Source organism: Meles meles, chromosome 1 (genome assembly GCF_922984935.1).
Source record: "Meles meles chromosome 1, mMelMel3.1 paternal haplotype, whole genome shotgun sequence".
Taxonomy (NCBI): Eukaryota; Metazoa; Chordata; class Mammalia; order Carnivora; family Mustelidae; genus Meles; species Meles meles.
The window spans coordinates 3,200,217-3,217,483 of record NC_060066.1 but is presented as its reverse complement, the minus strand read 5'-3'; the positions used below and the strand labels follow the sequence as shown (position 1 = coordinate 3,217,483).

The 17,267-nt window shown below is 52.4% G+C and overlaps 2 protein-coding genes across 5 annotated transcripts in view; both read right to left on the bottom strand.

The window, feature by feature from the left end:
- TRAPPC9 (trafficking protein particle complex subunit 9) overlaps nucleotides 1-6,488 on the bottom strand; it is a 500,788-nt gene extending 494,300 nt beyond the window's left edge. For 2 of the 4 annotated variants that reach the window (XM_046001557.1, XM_046001569.1), the window contains exon 1: nucleotides 2,356-2,499. The gene's annotated coding sequence lies outside the window, so the exon portion shown is untranslated. Of the gene's footprint in view, nucleotides 1-2,355; nucleotides 2,500-5,489 lie in introns of those variants that run through there. The other 2 variants (XM_046001565.1, XM_046001575.1) reach the window with 2 other exon arrangements.
- Nucleotides 5,089-14,233, bottom strand: LOC123955194 (translation initiation factor IF-2-like). Its single transcript, XM_046026927.1, has 3 exons — nucleotides 14,168-14,233; nucleotides 7,367-7,476; nucleotides 5,089-7,004 (listed from the first exon to the last, which is right to left on the bottom strand). The coding sequence occupies exons 1-3, from the start codon at nucleotides 14,231-14,233 to the stop codon at nucleotides 5,546-5,548; spliced, it is 1,635 nt and encodes a 544-aa protein (XP_045882883.1). The 3' UTR covers nucleotides 5,089-5,545.
- Between the last annotated feature and the right edge of the window lie 3,034 nt (nucleotides 14,234-17,267).

Genomic DNA, 17,267 nt, shown 5'->3' with positions numbered 1-17,267 from the left:
TTAAAACATTCTTGATTTTACAAAATGTTAGTGAGAATAGATGGTATTATCTTCCCATTGTTCCATCTGGGCGAAAACTGACATCCCCATTACTGACCCTGCAGTTTTCTGGAATTTGCTCATCTATGACATCCAAACGAACTCACCCTGAACTAAACGAGCCCTCTGGGTCCCTTCCGGTTCTGAGTTGGCGCTAAAAAGAGACCAGCAACCCAATGTGTGCCACGAGTCAATAAACCTCACAACCTCAAACAAGAATTTTCCCCGAAGCAGCTCAGTATCACAAACTCCTTGTCTACTTTTACCCCAAATTCAAAATGCGCATGTCACACCGGAGGAAACCTGTCTCATGTAAGGTAGAGGGAGGACACTCACTGGGCGATCGCGTGTCCTGTTTAGAACTCCCATCAGTCCCGAGAAAAGAGTATCACTGTCTTCAATCGTACGGATGAGTTAAGGCTCAGTCATTCTGTTCGAGGTGTCCTAATCGGCAGGTGACAGACTGGGGCCAGGAGCCAGCATCCACGCTTTTCCACTGGCTTCTACTAGGGAGAAGCTGACGAAACAAGACCTGGCCCTGAGCCAGTTCTAGTATCTGAGACTAATCTAACACAAATACTAGAACATCAAAAAACAAGGGTGTCTGGGTGGCTCAGTCGGCTAAGGGTCTGGTCTGCCTGTGGCTCAGGTCATGATCTCGGGGTCCTGGGACTGAGCCCCTCTTTGGGCTCCCTGCTCAGCTAAGAGCCTGTTCTCCTACTCCCTCTGCCCTCCCTCCGTCCCCCCATCTCTCTCTCTCTCCCCTCTCAAATAAACAAATAAAATGGTTTTAAAAAAATCAAAAACATATTTCTTCAACATGGCAGCTGCCCCAAAAGTTAAATGCAGAGGTACTATAAAAACAGCAATTCTACTCCCAGTTACAGACCTAGAGGTTTGAAAACACATGTCCACGCAAAAATGTGTCTGCAAATATTCATAGCTCGTAACAGTCTACGAATGGAAACACCATCGTCCATCAACTAATGAACTAGGTTCACAAAATGTGGTCCACGCAACCAGAGAACATCACTCAGCCCTAACAGGGAACAAAGTACTGATCCTGCCGCTGCCTGGAAGAAACTTGCAAACACGGTGCTCAGGGAAAGGAGGGAATCACCAGAGGCCGCACGGTGTGAGGTTCTGTTTGGATGAAATGCCCACAGCATGTACAGCCCTGGAGGCAGAAAGTAAATGAGCGGCTGTGGGGGCTGCAGGACAGAATAAGAAGGGACTGCTTACCAGTGTGGAGTTTCTTTCTGGAGTGGTAAAACGTGCTGGCACCGGGATGGCCCCCACGGTGGGCGCGCTGAAGCCAGGCAGGCTCCATTCTAAATGGGTGTTTTTGTGGTATGTGAATGCTACCTCAATAAAGCAGTTATTTTTTAAAAATATATTTCTTGACAACCGTTCGTCCCTCTGCACTACTATTCTGCCTCGCGGTTTAAGAAAAACACGCACGCAGGCTTGCCGGATCTCGAGTATGGCGAGACTCCTGGGTCTGCCACCTCGGGCCGGAGTGCGGTCCTTTCACCTTAACACGTACTAGCTGGGCTGGACGAGGAAGTGGCGGTCACCGTTTCTCAAACACTGACAGCCACTAGTTTAGAGTCGGGGGAGGGGCGCCGATGCACCGAGCCGGCCCCAGCCCTGCCCCGGGCTCACTGGGAACGAAGGCCAGCCCTGCGGTCCACACTTTAGTCCCCGTCGCTGTAAAAGCACGAGATCCGAGGAGCAGCCTCTCCGACCACCAGAGGGTACAGGTCAGAAGGCATGAGCGGCGGCCCGGGCAGCGCGCGCGGACCGCGAGGGGAGACGGCCACAAGCGCAGCGCGGGCTCGCTCCGTTCCCCCGGCGCCCGCGGCTCGGACGGGGCTGACCACGGAGGCTCCCATCCCCGCACCCAGCGCCTGGGGCCGCCGAGCTGGGTCTCGGGCACTCTCGACCCGGAGGAGAGCGAGGGTGACCGGGACAGGACGGTAGCCCCGGGCCGGCCGGGCCGCCCTGCGGGGAGACCAGCGCGCGCGGGGGGCCCCGACCCCAAGCGGCCCGGGGGCCGGGACGCGGCAGTGGAATGGGGAGGGGGCCGCCGCCGCCCGCCGCGGGGAGCAAGGCCGGGGCCCCAGGGCGGCAGGCGCCCGCACGGCCCCGCACAGGTGAGCAGCGGGCGCGGGGCAGGCTCCCGGGCCGGGGTGGGGGTGAAGGGGACCCGGCCCGGCAGGTGCGCGCTGACTCGCGCCCTCGCTCGCCGCCACACACAGGCAGCCCTCCCGCCGCCGGCGACCCCCGGCCCGCAGCCCCCCACCTCGCACTTACGCAGCGGCGGCCCGGGCCCGGAGCGGGAGCCAACGGCCTGGCGGGCGGCGGGGCTAAGCAGCCTCTGCGACCGCTCCCCCTACTCAGAGCGGGCGCTTCCGACCCGCGGCCGCGCCGGCACCCTCCTGCGCATGCTCGGGGCGGTCCGGGCCGGCAATCCGCTCCGGGTTTTGGGAGGGACGCGGGGAAGCCGAGGAGCTGGACGCGAGGGGAGGGGAGCGGAGGGGAGAGGAGCGGAGAGGAGGGCTGGAGGGGAGGGAGGAGCCGCGCGCGCCGAGGGAGGGGTCGGCCCGGTAGCCGCGCGGCTTCCTGAGCGTCCCCGCGCGCAGCTCGGGTTTTCGCAGCTCTGCGGACGGGGGTGCTGGGCGCGGACGGCAAGACCCCGGCGGAGCGGCCGCCCCCGCGCCCGGCCGGCCCCTGCGCCCCGGAGACCAAGCCCCCGCGGGCGCTAGCGTGGAGAGCTACCCGTGGCTGGACGAGGGTCCTTCTGCACACCGGGCGAGCCTCCCGCGCGCGCTCTCCGCGCAGCCGTGGGCGCTGGGGCGGGGAGGGGGCGCCGGAGCCGAGTCCCCAGGTCTGCGGGCTGGAGCCGCTCCCGGCGCGGAGCGCAGCGGCCCAGCACAGAGCGGGTGGGGAGCCGCTGATCCCGAGCCCAGAAGCCACTTTGGGATTTCAACTTCTGTGTTAAAAATGAGTGCGTAAAGCGGAATTCACGTGCGGACCTCAGAGCGTCACAGCACATTGGGGAAGATTTGGAAAGGACATTGTCAACAGCGTCACCTCCTGAAAGGGCCAAGGGAAGGGGATGGAGGGGGAGGACGCTCTTTCCTTGTGTAGCTTTGTGTTGTTGTTTTTTCAAATTAAAACATTAAATGTTTGGGGCGCCTGGGTGGCTCAGTGGGTTAAAGCCTCTGCCTTCAGCTCAGGTCGTGATCTCAGGATCGAGCCCCGCATCGGGCTCTCTGCTCAGCGGGGAGCCTGCTTCCTCCTCTCTCTCTGCCTGCCTCTCTGCCTACTTGTGATCTCTGTCTGTCAAATAAATAAATAAAATCTTTAAAAAAAAAAATTAAATGTTTTCAGGGGCGCCTGATTGGTTCAGTCGGTAGAGCAGGCAACTCTCGATCTCAGGGTCCCGAGTTCAAAGCACACCGTTGCTCATGGAACCTACTCTAAAAAAAAAAAAAAAAAATTTAAAGTCCTGGAAGACAAGAATCGTCCCCTCACCAAATACAGCAGACACGAAAGAGACGGGCCATCATCTTTGCTGGCAGCCAGCAAGCATTTATTGACTCTTTGCTGTGGGCCAGAGCTGTTTTATGACTTACTTTATTATTCATATTTTTAACAAAATATTCATTCATATTTTTTAACAAAATAATAATACGCTATCCCTCATCCCTGCCCAGAGTCAGTGGAAAACCAATTTTTTATTGAACTGTTTTCCAAAGAGCAGGAATGAGTTACAAGCAGAACATATCTTCAGGGCAAAGCAGGGGAAGCAGATTTCCAGCATGCCGGAGAGCCAGCAAGTGTTCTCAACAGAGGTCCCTAGACGCTGAAGGAGAGTGCCTCCAACACACCACAAAAGGATGCCCATGGGGGCTGCTCTGTGGCATTAAGAATGCAGGTTGACAGAGAAAACAGACATTACAAGAGCCACCCTTGATGGAGGTCTGTGTCGGGGGAACAGAGCTCCACTATGTATCTCCCTGTCTTCCTAAGTTCCATGCAAGGAACTATTCTTAGTGCTGTGGTGGAAAAGGACACACCACTTGGCTGGGGTTGCACAAGTGGCTTGTGTCTTCTAGGGATTCAGATCCAGGGCTGTCTGATGCCATGCCCTCTGCTCTTTCCATAGTCCTTCTCTGTCCCTAGTCTCTTTGTAAATGGATAAGACAAGCAATTTAGAAAGCAATATTGAAAGCTGGCAAAAGGAAACATTGCTATTTTAGTACAATGTTTCTGTTTACAATGTGCTCACTGACAGCATTTTTTTGTTCCAGTAAATCTGTGTGAGAGAGAGAGACTATCCTGCATTTTTACCAGTTTGAAGACTGAGGCTCAGAGAAGGTAGGGGCTCGCATTAAACTGATCCATGGGGGCACCCTGGGCTGTCTGGCTCCTGGAGTTACACCTCTCATAGCTTTAACATTTCCTGCGCGTCTCACCTGAATGTGCAGAATTCAAAGAATATAGCAAAGCCTGCTCTCAAGGAGTTTGTAGACACTTCAAGTTGGATTGGAAGGAACCTCTAAAATAATCAGGTCCCATCTCCCACCCACACCAGACCCTCTACAAGAGTCCTAACGGGGGTGGAAAGTTTGGTGATACAGAGCTCTAATAGAAAGTTCTCCAGTTGGGGCACCTGGCAGGCCCGGTCCGTGGAGCATGTGACTCTTGATCTTGGCGTCATGAGTTCTGACCCCACGATGGGCGTAGAGATTGCAAAGAAATAAATCCTTAAAAAACAAAGTTCGCCAGTAAAACGAGGCAGAATCTGAGGCTTCTCTGAATCATCAACTCACAAAGGCCCAAAGATGAGAACCAACGCCCAGGAGACTTTGTGGGGTTGAGAACTGTCACCGTCCAAAAGTGCAGTCAAAGCACCCACCCCATCCCTCACCAAGACACGACCTCAGGGTCTTCATCCGTAAAATGGGGATAATCAGTTCATGAGGCTGTCACCAGGACTCAACACAACCAGGTAGGAGAAAACATTTTGAGACACTGGGGGACAGACTGAAGTTCCACTTTAATGATGTCACATGCTACTCATACAGCTTTGGGGTAGGGTGACCCTAGATCTTGATTGCCCTGGAACAGTCCCAGATTACGCCTGTTGTCTTGACTAAAATTGTTCTGGCTGGGTGACATTTGGGCCACTTTGGGCAAAGCCCATCATGAGGTCCCAACGGTATTACGAAGGGTCTCCGACTCCTTCCCGCTGGGGGCTCTCTCCTGCCCCGCAGTCCACTCCAACACTCGCGCCCTGTGTCCGCAGGTTTTCGCGCGCCCAGGCCGGGAGGGCAGGGCTCTCTCACTCCCCTGCGCGTTTAGCGGCACGAAAACCACCCACCTGAGCGGTCCTTCGTCTAGTCCCTCCAAACAACACAGTCGCGGCAGCGTCCACTCACCCGGCAGGTAACGTGCGACGCGCGTGTCACAAAGGTCGCAATCCTCGTAAGGGCCATCACACCGTCGCCCTATGCAAGGGGCCTGTGACATCCCCCCCGCCGAGTGTGGAGCGACGGGCGCGCTCGAGTCCGTCCCAGGCCGGCGGGTCGGCTGCACGGGGTCCGCAGCGGGAGCCGAAACTCTGGTCTGGGTCGACGAACTCCTTCCCCTTAGAGTCATTCAGCCTCGATTCGGCTAAGAACGGCCGTGGCCCGCGCTGGGCAGCCGGACGCGTCCCTGAAGGCCCAAGTCGCGGGAGCCGATGCGGGGCAAAGCCGGGACCCCACACCCGGGAAGCCCCGAAGCTCCTTCCAGGCCTCCCAGCCCCCGCGAGGACCCGGGAGCGTCCGCGACCGAAGAGGCTCCCGGCGCGGACCCTGCCGAGGGCAACCGCGGCCCCCGGGGCAGGAGCTCTCAGGCGAGGTCCCTGCGGGGGGCGGGGCGGCCGTCGCCTCCCGGTGCACGAGTGCAGGGGAGAAGCGGTGAGGTGGCGCCCGAAGCGGGGAGACACGCGGGGGCCCAGCCGGGTCCCGGGCCCCCGCGCCCCGCCCGGCGCGGACTCGCGCGCTCCCGGGAAGAACAGGCGGATCGACCCGTTCTGTGAATGAACGAGTGAATGAGCCGCTGAGCCCGCCGCGGGGGACAGCGGCTCGGGGCCCCCAACGAACCAATCAACGCCTCCGTTCGCGCACCGCGCCCCTCTCGCCACGCCCCCAGCGCGCCCCTCCGCCCTCCCACCGGCTGCGCGGAAATCCCGGAGCAGTGGATTCATCGAGGCCGCGCCGGCGGGAGTGCGCATGCTCCGGATCCGGCGGCGGGGCGTCCTATAGCCGCGGTCCGGGGGGACGGCTTTGACAGCCTCTGGTGGGCGACGGGAGCCAGGCCCGCCCGCGCCCCCACAGCTCCTCCCGCAGGACCACAGTCCGGTCGACTGCTCCCGGCCCCCTGCGACAGCCCGGCTCCCGTTCGGAAGCCCCCGCAGGCGGGAGGGCCCGCGGCGAGCGGCCGGAAGTGACGTGCGCGCGCGAGCCCCGCGGTTCCGCTCGCGTCGCCCTGGAAACCGAGCCCCGCCTGGTGGCGCGAGCGCGTCGGCCGCTGCCGGGTCCCCGCGCGGGTCGGCGCGCGGCGGCGGGAGGGGACCCGAGGCCTTCCGTGGGGGCACGCGGTTATTCCGTCCGGAGTACGCGGGCCCCTGCGCCCGGGGGAGCCTCGGACAGTCCGGCCGCCTGGAACCGCGGCTCTGCCCCGGGCCTGAGCTCTCCGTGCGCTGCCCCCGCGCAGGCCCCGCGCTCTCCTGTGGGAACGCCGGCTCCTCGTCCGCGGAGAGCCGGTCCGCGGGAACCCCTGCCTGGGGGCACTGCCTCGCGGAGAGCCCGCACGGGCCGTGGAAGGACTCCGTCGTCCTCGCCAGCGACCTCCGTTCTTCCCAGATCTGTGCTGTCTTCTCCGGAGGGACGGAGAGTGCATAAGTGTGCCCCCCCCCCCCCCCCCCGGTCGTGGGCTGGTATATAAGTATACCCTGGTCGTGCGCTGGTGCATAACTAGGCCCCGGCTGTGTGCTGGTGCATAAGTATACCCCGGTCATGCGCTGGTACATAAGTGTACCCCGGTCGTGCGCTGGTGCATAAGTATACCCCGGTCGTGCGCTGGTATATAAGTATACCCTGGTCGTGCGCTGGTGCATAACTAGGCCCCGGCTGTGTGCTGGTGCATAAGTATACCCCGGTCGTGCGCTGGTATATAAGTATACCCCGGTCGTGCGCTGGAGCATAAGTATACCCCGGTCGTGCGCTGGTGCATAAGTATACCCCGGTCGTGCGCTGGTATATAAGTATACCCCGGTCGTGCACTGGTGCATAAGTGTGCCCCGGTCGTGCACTGGTATATAAGTATACCCCGGTCGTGCGCTGGTGCATAAGTGTACCCTGGTCGTGCGCTGGTGCATAACTAGGCCCCGGCTGTGTGCTGGTGCATAAGTGTACCCCGGTCGTGCGCTGGTGCATAACTGTGCCCCGGTCGTGCGCTGGTGTATAAGTAGACCCCAGTCGTGTGCTCGGGAGCTGTTTCCCCGTCCAGGACCCTATGGAGCCATCGGTTGTCCTGCAATTTTTCAGTGTTCTTTTATCTGGAAAGTTTCTCAGCCTCTTTCATGTCTGTAATGTGCTGGAAGAATACAAGCCAGCTGTCTTTAGAATGTTCCTCAATTGAGCTCATCTAACCCTTTCTCATGAATAAACTCAGGTTATGTATTTTATTTTATGTATTTTTTGCAGAATGCCATAGAAACGATGTAAGCTGAGCCCTGTGCGTGTGTTGTGTCAGTGGGCACACGTTGTTGGCTCATCCCAAAGGGATAACTTTGACCACTTGGCTAAGGTGGAATCGGCTTTCTCTCCGCTGCAGATCCATGACTTCTTCTGTTGTGGTTAATGAGTAATTGGTGAAAAGATAATTTGAAATTACATAATGAGCCTTTTCCCACCGGACTTTCACCAGCGAATTTAACATCCACAGGAATCTCAAGAATGATTATCACACAGCTTGGTAATGACTAACTTACTATATTTCAAACGATGCAAATGCACTGTGACATTTTCTCAGAAACGACGTGATCCTCTAGCAGATAATAGATGATCAGAAGTATTATTTACTCTGTGAGGCTCCTTTCTTTTATAGATTAATAAAGAGGTTTCCTGCTTCACAGAGTATAATTAGGAACACCTAATTTGACATTGACATGATTCTTGTTTGTGCTAGCATCTACGTCAGCGGCTCTCATATATTAGCAGTAAGTTTTGAGTCAGTGAAGAACATCCCCAAACACACACACACACGCACACTACATGCATCGAAGACTGAAAAGTTATAAATGTGAGCAACTCACCCTTAAGTGTTTTCACCAGTGCGTGGTGGTCACTTGTAAAACCAGAGATGTAGGATCAGTTATAATATATCCAACTTAAGAAAATCAGATTTTACATTTTTGAAAAATTATTTTTTTAAGATGTTATTTATTTGACACAGCGAGAGAGGGAACATAAGCAGGGGGAGGGGCAGAGGGAGAAGTAGGGTTCCCGCTGAGCAAGAACCAGGACCCTGGGATCATGACCTGAGCTGAAGGCAGACGCTTAACCCACTGAGCCACCCAGGCGCCCCTAAAAAAATGTCTTAAACTGTGCCCCTAGGACTCCACTGAAGACTCAATGGCTCAATGGCTTCCCTGCCCGCCTCAGACTGTACATTTCAAAATCAAGTTTAAGAATAAAAATTATTTTTTAAGATTTATTTTAGAGAGAGAGAGGGTGTGCACCGGGAAACGAGAGGAAGAGGGAGGATGGAGAGGGGAGGATCCCAAGAGGACTCCCCACTGAGAGCAGAGTCCAATGCGGGGCTCGACCCCACAACTCCGAGATCACCACCGGAGGCAAAACCTGGAGTCCCACGCCCAACCTACTGAGCCACCCAGGTGCTGCAGGGAGAAAAAATTGTTTTAAGAAAACTTCTGAGGAGGGGATAGGGGCGGGAAACATGAGTGACTGCAATTCCATGTGCAGCCGCCAGATGGCAGACAAGCTTAGTAGCGCCTCAAAAAAAAAAAAAATCCTTGTCTGGCCTGAGTTAGGATCTAATTGCCTTAAATTGCCTCCAAAACCTTGGATTTTGTCAGTTTGTCAGGGGAGCCTGGGTCAGTCAGTTCTGTGCAAATTCAGAACAGACAGAAGCTAGGGAAGAACTCACGAGAGATTTAGCTGAATTCTTGTACTAGATGGTTTGAGAATTCATATTACATTATATATTTTGCATTTTTGTTACATATAAAATAATATGTAATAATCAGTTAAAAATATATGTTGTATATTACATATCACGTTATTATAATTCAAGAAACAGTATTCTTTATACCTTTTGTGTATCTTAAATATTAAAGCATTAAGGCTAATTTATTTTTAAGAAATTTTTATTTGAGGGTCACCTGGGTGGCTCAGGGGGTTAAAGCCTCTACCTTCGGCTCAGGTCATGGTCTCAGGGTCCTGGGATCGAGCCCCACATCGGGCTCTCTGCTCAGCGGGGAGCCTGCGTCTCCCTCCCCATCTGCCTGCCTCTCTGCCTACTTGTGATCCCTGTCTGTCAAATAAATAAATAAAATCTTTAAAAAAAAAAGAAATTTTTATTTGAGAGAAAAAAGTGAGCAGGAAGAGGAAGAGAGAGAATCCCAGGAAGACTCCCCACTGAGCACTGAGCTTGGACTTTATTCCAGGACCCTGAGATCACGACCCTGAGCCGAAATCAAAAGTCGGGGGGCGCCTGGGTGGCTCAGTGGGTTAAGCCGCTGCCTTCGGCTCAGGTCATGATCTCGGGGTCCTGGGATCGAGTCTCACATCGGGCTCTCTGCTCAGCAGGGAGCCTGCTTCCCTCTCTCTCTCTCTCTCTCTCTGCCTGCCTCTCTGCCTACTTGTGATCTCTCTCTGTCAAATAAATAAATAAATCTTTAAAAAAAAAAAAAGAAAGAAATCAAAAGTCGGACACTTAACCAGCTGCGTCACCCGGGTGCCCCAAGCATGAAGGCTAATTTTTAAAGGAAAGACTGAGGCTCTGTCTCTGCTCTCTGACAACTTGATACAGGATTTATCTGAGTTTACTCCAACAACATCGATCAAATTATTCAAAACACTTCGATCAAGTAGAAGGGTATTTTAACCTCCGTTATCCATACCTTTGCCATTTCTTTACTTCTTTCTCTGAAGCAGAGACAGACCATTCCAATCACTTGCAGAAACAGCAGAATGGTGGTTACCAGGGGCTTGGGGTCAGTGAAATTGCAGAGGTGTCCGTCAAAGGGTACAAACTTGCAATCAGAGATGAGTGAGTTGATTATAGTCGACAGGGCTGTACTATATACTTCCAAGTTGCTGAGAAACTAGATCATAAGTGTTCCCACCACAAACAGAAAAGAAATGATAATCAGGGGATGGCATGTGCCAGCTAACACAACGATATCTAGGTATATAGATATATATATAATAACACACAGTATCTAGGTGAATCAGTTAACAGGTTGTACACCTTGAACTTACACAAGGTTCTAAGTCAATTACATCTCAATTTAAAAAAAAAAAAAAGAGGAGGGGCTCCTGGCTGGCTCAGTCAGTAGAGCATGTGACTCTTAATCTTGGGGTCCTAAGTCTGAGCCCCACATTAGGAGCAGAGATTACTTGAGAACAAATTAAAAGAGGATTCAGATCAGACTGGTTCAAGGCTAATGGGATGACTATAAATCGTGTGGCAGCCGATAGAGCGTAGTCAGGAGCAGAGCATGACTTCTGCGGTCTCTGTGCCAAAGACACGTGGCTTGGGTTTAATCGTGAAGAAACAACAGATAAGGCAAAATTAGGGATATTCCAAAAAACAGCTGACCTGTGATCTCCGATAGCAAGTGTCGGGGTCTTGCAAGTCAAGGACAGACTGAGGAACCATTCCAGATTAGAGAAGAATAAACAAACACACATGATCCTGGGGCGCCTGGGTGGCTCAGTGGGTTAAAGCCTCTGTCTTCTGCTCAGGTCATGATTCCCAGGGTCCTGGGATCGAGCCCCGCATCGGGCTCTCTGCTCCACAGGGAGCCTGCTTCCCTCTCTCTCTCTGCTTGCCTCTCCACCTACTTGTGATCTCTGTCTGTCAAATAAATGAATCAATATTAAAAAAAAAACAAAACATGATCCTGGACGAGATCACTTTGCTAAAAAAAGAAAAAGAAAAGAAACAGTGATGACTTGATTGGAGTCAGACTGAGAATCAGATGATACTAACGTTATCAACATTAATGCCCTTTTGTTGGTGGCTGTCTTGTGGTCATACAGGAGAATGTCCTTGTTTGTGGAAAATACACACTAACCTCTTTAGGGATCTCGAGACAACAGGTCAACCACTTACACGAAAATGGTTCAGGAGTAAGTTACTCGCACTGTACTTGAGACTTAAGTTTGCAGTTGTTGAAAAATCATTAAAAAGAGAATTCGAAAGAAAGTCCAAGCAGTTAAAAATACACCGTGATTTCCTGAGCTGACTCAGAGGTACTGAATGAAAACACCAGAGGTGTGGCCTTAAAATGAGTATTTTTTAAAAGCCCAGTCGGATTTGGAGAGCAGCTAGTTCCATGGCCTGGGAAAGGGAAGAACAGCTTGTACGTGCAGACCAATTTCCTCCCATCATCTCATTGAGATCACCGCCAGGGCAGCGTAAGAAATCCGTTCCGTACAAGTTGCCTGGCTCAGTTAAGCCTCTTGAGGCTCCCAGAGGGGAGGACTTCTGGGAGCCCAGCCTGGTCCAGGGCCACGCTCTCGGTGTCCCCTTTGCTCTGAACGTTAAGACACACAGCCTCAGTTACAAAAGCCGCAGCTTGTGGTGAGGCGGGGGCGGGGGGTGGGGGGTTCCTTCCCTTCTTCACAATCCCGGGGAACCCTGCTCTAGCTTTTCTTCTCTGCCCCGACCCAAATGCTGCCCCAGCTTCTCCTAGTGAGTCCTTATGTACCCACACAAGCCCTAAAAGTCCCTACAGGGAGCCCCAGGAGCGCCACCTTCAAGAGGACCTTACAAGGGCTTCAAAAACGGCTCCCCGTGGTTTCGTGCAATGCTGAACACACTAAAAACCAACGGATGGTCCTCTTAAATGGGTGCCTGGGGTGCCTTGTGACTTAGATCTCAACAGGGTGGTTTTTAAAAATTGCTCCTGGGGGCGCCTGGGTGGCTCAGTAGGTTAAAGCCTCTGCCTTCGGCTCAGGTCATGATCTCAGGGTCCTGGGATCTAGCCCCACATTGGGCTCTCTGCTCCGCGGGGAGCCTGCTTCCTCCTCTCTCTCTGCCTGCCTCTCTGCCTGGTTGTGATTTCTCTCTGTCAAATAAATAAAATATTTTTTTAAATAATAACAAATATTTTTTAAAAAATTAAAAATAAATAAAAATAAAAATTGCTCCTGGTCTGTACCCATCCAGCCTCACCCCTTGGTTCGGTTTTCTGGATGTCACTCTTCCCACCCCTCTGGGTTCTCGCAGATTCTATCCTTTCTGTTCCCTACCGTGCCCACTGGGCAAATTCCTACTCACTCTTCAACACGAATCCAAGTCCTAGGGCACCGGCCTGGCTCAGTCATTAAGCATCTGCCTTTGACTCAGGTCATGATCCCAGGGTGCTGGGATCGAGTCCCGCATCAGGCTCCCTGCTTGGCAAGAAGCCTGCTTCTCCCTCTCCCACTCCCCCTGCTTGTGTTCCCTCTATCGCTGTGTGTCTCTCTGTCAGATAAATAAGATCTTTTTTTTTTAAAAAAAAAAAGAACTCAAATCCTTTGTCCTCTGCAGCTGTCCCAACTTCAACTCTGTAAGCAAAGGAAGTGACTCTGTCCTCAGGGGTCCCTCCAGCCTGCTGCGTCTCTCTGCTGTAAGACCCCCCACCCACCCTGTGCCGTGGTTGACAAGTCTCTGACCCACACGTGGGTCTGTGAGTTTCGCCTCCAGTACAGGAACCAGGACGGGCAAGGGCTTCGGTGGAAGGTTGTTAGGTGAGTAAAATGCAAGGATGTTGGAATACGGGCTGGAGGCCAGGGGAGTCTGAACCGGAGACCCTGGGCCAGCAAGGACAGCAGAGAGACCCCAGGGGCCTCACGGGAGGAAGCCGCAGGCTCCAAAGAAAGCCGTTCAGGTAAAGCTCACTCACTTTATCATGTGCAGCTGTTAACAGCCACCACTTACCGAATGCTTACAACACAACAGACACTAAGAACTTCGTGCCTCGTCTCCTTGTTTTAAGGGACTCAGTCTCCCCATTGAAAATCCCCATGGCCGCACGCACGCTTTCTGTAAACTGAATTCCCTGAGGCTACCTCTGTGCTGGGAGAAATGAACCTCCACCCCCACCCGAGGGAGAGTCTCTAAGAGCCGAGAGAAAAACTCAGTAATGTCCAAAGTGGACATTTGCTTCCTGGCAAAGCCTCAGGCCTTAGCTCCGTAACTACCTAACAATTACGTAAAAGCGTAATTTTCAAAAAGCGAAAAGCAAATACAGGGAGAAGAGCGGCCTTCAGATGGACCCTCCCCCGTCCACAACTAGAAAACTGGGAGGAGGAAAGAACACGTCGGGCAGCAGGCAGCGCAGGCAGACGAGGAGGAGCTCAGTGGGATCGCCCACGTCCTGCCTGGGGTACCCAGAGAGGGGTCGCCTGAAGACCACGGCTTCACTATTGTCCAGGAGACAGAGACCGGAAAGGAGAGGGCTGGGGAGAGCTCCCCCGAAGTTGCCTGGAAGTTCCCAGGCTCAGCCCCCGGGGCGTGCCTGGGTCAGGGGAAAACACCCTCTGTCCCCTTTCCAGATCCTTGTCTGGGGCACCGTACATCAGACCGGCAAAAGGATAACAAGAGAAACGTTTTGAAGATTTTTTTTCTTTTTCTATCAGAGAGAGAGCATGCACAAGCAGGGGGAGCTGCAGAGAGAGGGAGCAGCAGACTCCCCGCTGAGCAAGGAGCCCCCTATGAGACTCGATGCCAAGCCCTGGGATCACGACCAGAGCCAAAGACAGACGCTTCACCAATGAAGCCACCCAGACACCCAAACAAGAGAAATGCTTTGAGCAGGAATATAACGCGTTACCAAGGCTCCGGTATAAGGTTTGGCCATTTGCATGCCCCGCACGTGCACTTGCTGTGGGATCGTCATTCCCCTCTTAGGAAGAGGAGCGAAAACCCCGGTCTGTAACGGTAACAGTGACTTCACTCCTAATTGTCACAAATGGGAAGTAACAGGAAAACGGGATATGACAAAGTACTAGGAAGGAACAAAGCACCGATCTGTGCTGCAGGGTTGGGGACCGTCCCCGGGGTGCTGGTGAGAGCAAGTCCGACAGGGAAGAGCAAACGCCTTCGCGTACTTGAGACTCCGGAAAAGACGATCTCCCGTCCCACCACGGAAGGACCCTGTGTTGCCTGCGGCCAAGACTGACGTTGACTGGAAAGGAGCACAGGGACGTTTTGGGTTCACAGAAATGTCTGTGCTCTTTGCCGTCTCTGCAGGTGTGTTCATTCGATTCAGCTCTCCTGGAATTCCACACTTAAAATGGGGACACGGTGTTATACGTAATAAGGTACTCAGTCAAGCTGGTAGCAAATACGCACAATGAAGCTTTATCAAACTTTGCTGCTCCCGAAGGAAACAGCTAGTAAAACTGTCTCCAAAAAAGGATACAAGAAGGAGAAGCAAATATAAACCCCCTGGAAGAATTAATACAGAAGCAAGACTGCAAAGTGAATACGAAACAAGGTCATACGTTTCGGACAGCAATCTTCCCACTGGCATCTCTACCAGACAGCATTGGTTTACCAAGAATCCTGCACAAGAAATCCCAGATTTCTAGAACTGAACGCTTGCCCTCAGAACTCAAGTGAAGTCCCAAATTCCACTACTCGAGCTCCTAGAGGCTGGAAAAAGCAAATGGTGAACTTTCTGCCTCATTTCTAAGCGTTGGATAATTCTTTTCTACAATTAGAACTTTTGAGATGTGTAAAAAGTGTGCCGGGGAAAACCAATTCTCGACAAAGCCTTTTGTTGGTCTTTACTGTTCTCAGCAGTGAGAAAGGGTCTGTGAGTTATTTTTACCCCTCCCCAGCTCAGACTGTAACTCATTTGCCTACTTTGCGTGGTTTCAATGAAGAAGAGGTCGTTTCTTTTTGTAAAAAAAAGTTTCACTTTGCTTCTGATCGTTTGGTGTTATATGTAGACACATGTAACTTTATAAAAATTTTCATAGCCATTCTTCGGACTCCGTGGACAATGAGTTTCGTGGACATTTCCCAAAATATTATTGGATACTGTAAATTCGCAGTATTTTTTTTTACTTGGCAAGATGAGCTGGAACTAACAATATTTCAATTTTGCCAGCTTCTCCTGAGTATTCTGGGTTAAACAGGATGTCTCTTAGTCAAAGAGTAACAAGTATATTTAAGAGGCACCTGCTAATTCTTGGTAGCACTGCCCTGAACTGTTGAACTCTTGGTAGTCTGCCCGGAAATTGAGTGCATGAATGATTGTGATGAGCGGGTAACAAATCACTTTGCAAACCAACTACTTCAAGTTACTTTCTTTTCAACAAAACTGGAGAAAGTCCTGTGGAGCTGTGAGCTGATCAAGCACTACAAATGATTTTGGGTCTTATCTGAGCATTTGACTTTTGTTACAGGTGTCCAGAGAATCAAGAGGCACGGACCATCTACGTATTGTTTCTCAACATTTACACGCAAGAACTAAAATGAGGGATAAGACTGGTGTTCAGTATCTCTCATTCAAGCAAAAAATATTTGGGGCATCAGTCTGGCTCAGTCAGTGGAACGTGCAACTCTTGACCTTGGGTCTGTGAGTTCAAGCCCCATGTTGGGCTTAGCGCTTACCTTAAGAAAAGTATTTACAGATTCATAAAATAACTTTAACACATTTATTTTATTATGAGATTTATTTCCGATAAAACTTGTACACCAATTTAATGTTTCTCAAAATTTATAATGTATTTGTGATGTTTTGGTCAATTGTGTGCCAATAGCAACTTTAATAATAAATCAACAAAGAAGAAAAACATTCTAATTCTAAGAATTTCTAGGCTTCAGAAGTTTCTTTTTTTTAAATTTCAATTTGTGTAGATTTTTTTAAAGAAATATTTTTATTTATTTGACAGACAGACAGAGAGCACAAGTAAGCAGAGAGGCAGGCAGAGGGAGAGGGAGAAGCAGGCTCTCCGCTGAGCAGGGAGCCCGATGTGGGGCTCGATCCGAGGACCCTGGGACCATGACCCGAGCTGAAGGCAGCTGCCCAGCCAACTGAGCCACCCAGGCGCCCCTAGATATTTTTATCGAAAGGAACTAGGTCAGATGATCAGTCAAAAATAAATACAATTTGGTGCAGGAAGTGAAATGGGAATATGACTTTATTTTTAAATTTATGTATTTATTTTAGAGAGAGAGAGTGCACACAGGAGGGACAGAAGGAGAGAGAATCTGAAGCAGACTCCACACTGGATGGGGAGCCTGACGCGGGGCTCAGTCTCATGACCTTGAGATCATGACATGAGCCGAAACCAAGAGGCAGATGCCTAACTGACTGTGCCTCCCAGGTGTCCCGGGAATATGACTTGAAGGTTCAAGGAAAGTTTGCTCTACCACCTACTGTGAGGATGAGGAAGGGACCTCAAGCCAAGGAAGGAGACACCCCTAGAGGCTGGAAAAAGCAAAGAATGGATTCTCCTGTAGACCTTCCAGAGGGAACCCAGCCCCATGGGCTCTTGGATTTCAGGACTGCTGTCTTCCAGAACTTTAAGAGAACACATCTGCCCTGTTGAAGAAATTGAGCGGCGGTGACTTGTTACCCCAGCAACAGGAAACGGTTACAACTCCCATTTGATAGATGGAGGAACTGAGGCTGCTCACGAGGTCTTCCCGTGAGTGAGAGGAGGGCCCGTACGGTTGCAGACGCTGGCCGGCTGCCAGGTCCACGCTCTCCCATGACTAGGCCTGGCCTGGGCCAGGAGAGCTGCAGGGCCACCCGGGGCCCACCCTGACCCTGCTCAGAGACAGGTCCCCCTCAGAAGACACAGCCCTCCCGAGGAGACATTCTGCCCTTGAGCAGCCATGCCCCCCACCAGACCTTGCCCGGTGGGCCAGACACCATGTGGCATTTCTCCCGCCTAGGGGGTCTGACTCACGCCAAA

Bases quoted from the DNA above. Each gene is read 5' to 3' on its own strand.
- LOC123955194 (XM_046026927.1), bottom strand. From the start codon at position 14,233: ATGACGATCCCACAGCAAGTGCACGTGCGGGGCATGCAAATGGCCAAA. The intron at 7,477-14,167 runs GTAACGCGTTAT...GCCGGGGCCTAG, and splicing joins AACCTTATACCGGAGCCTTG to TTATGCACCAGCGCACGACC. The intron at 7,005-7,366 runs GTATACTTATAT...GGGGGGGGGGGG, and splicing joins TGCACCAGTGCACGACCGGG to GCACACTTATGCACTCTCCG.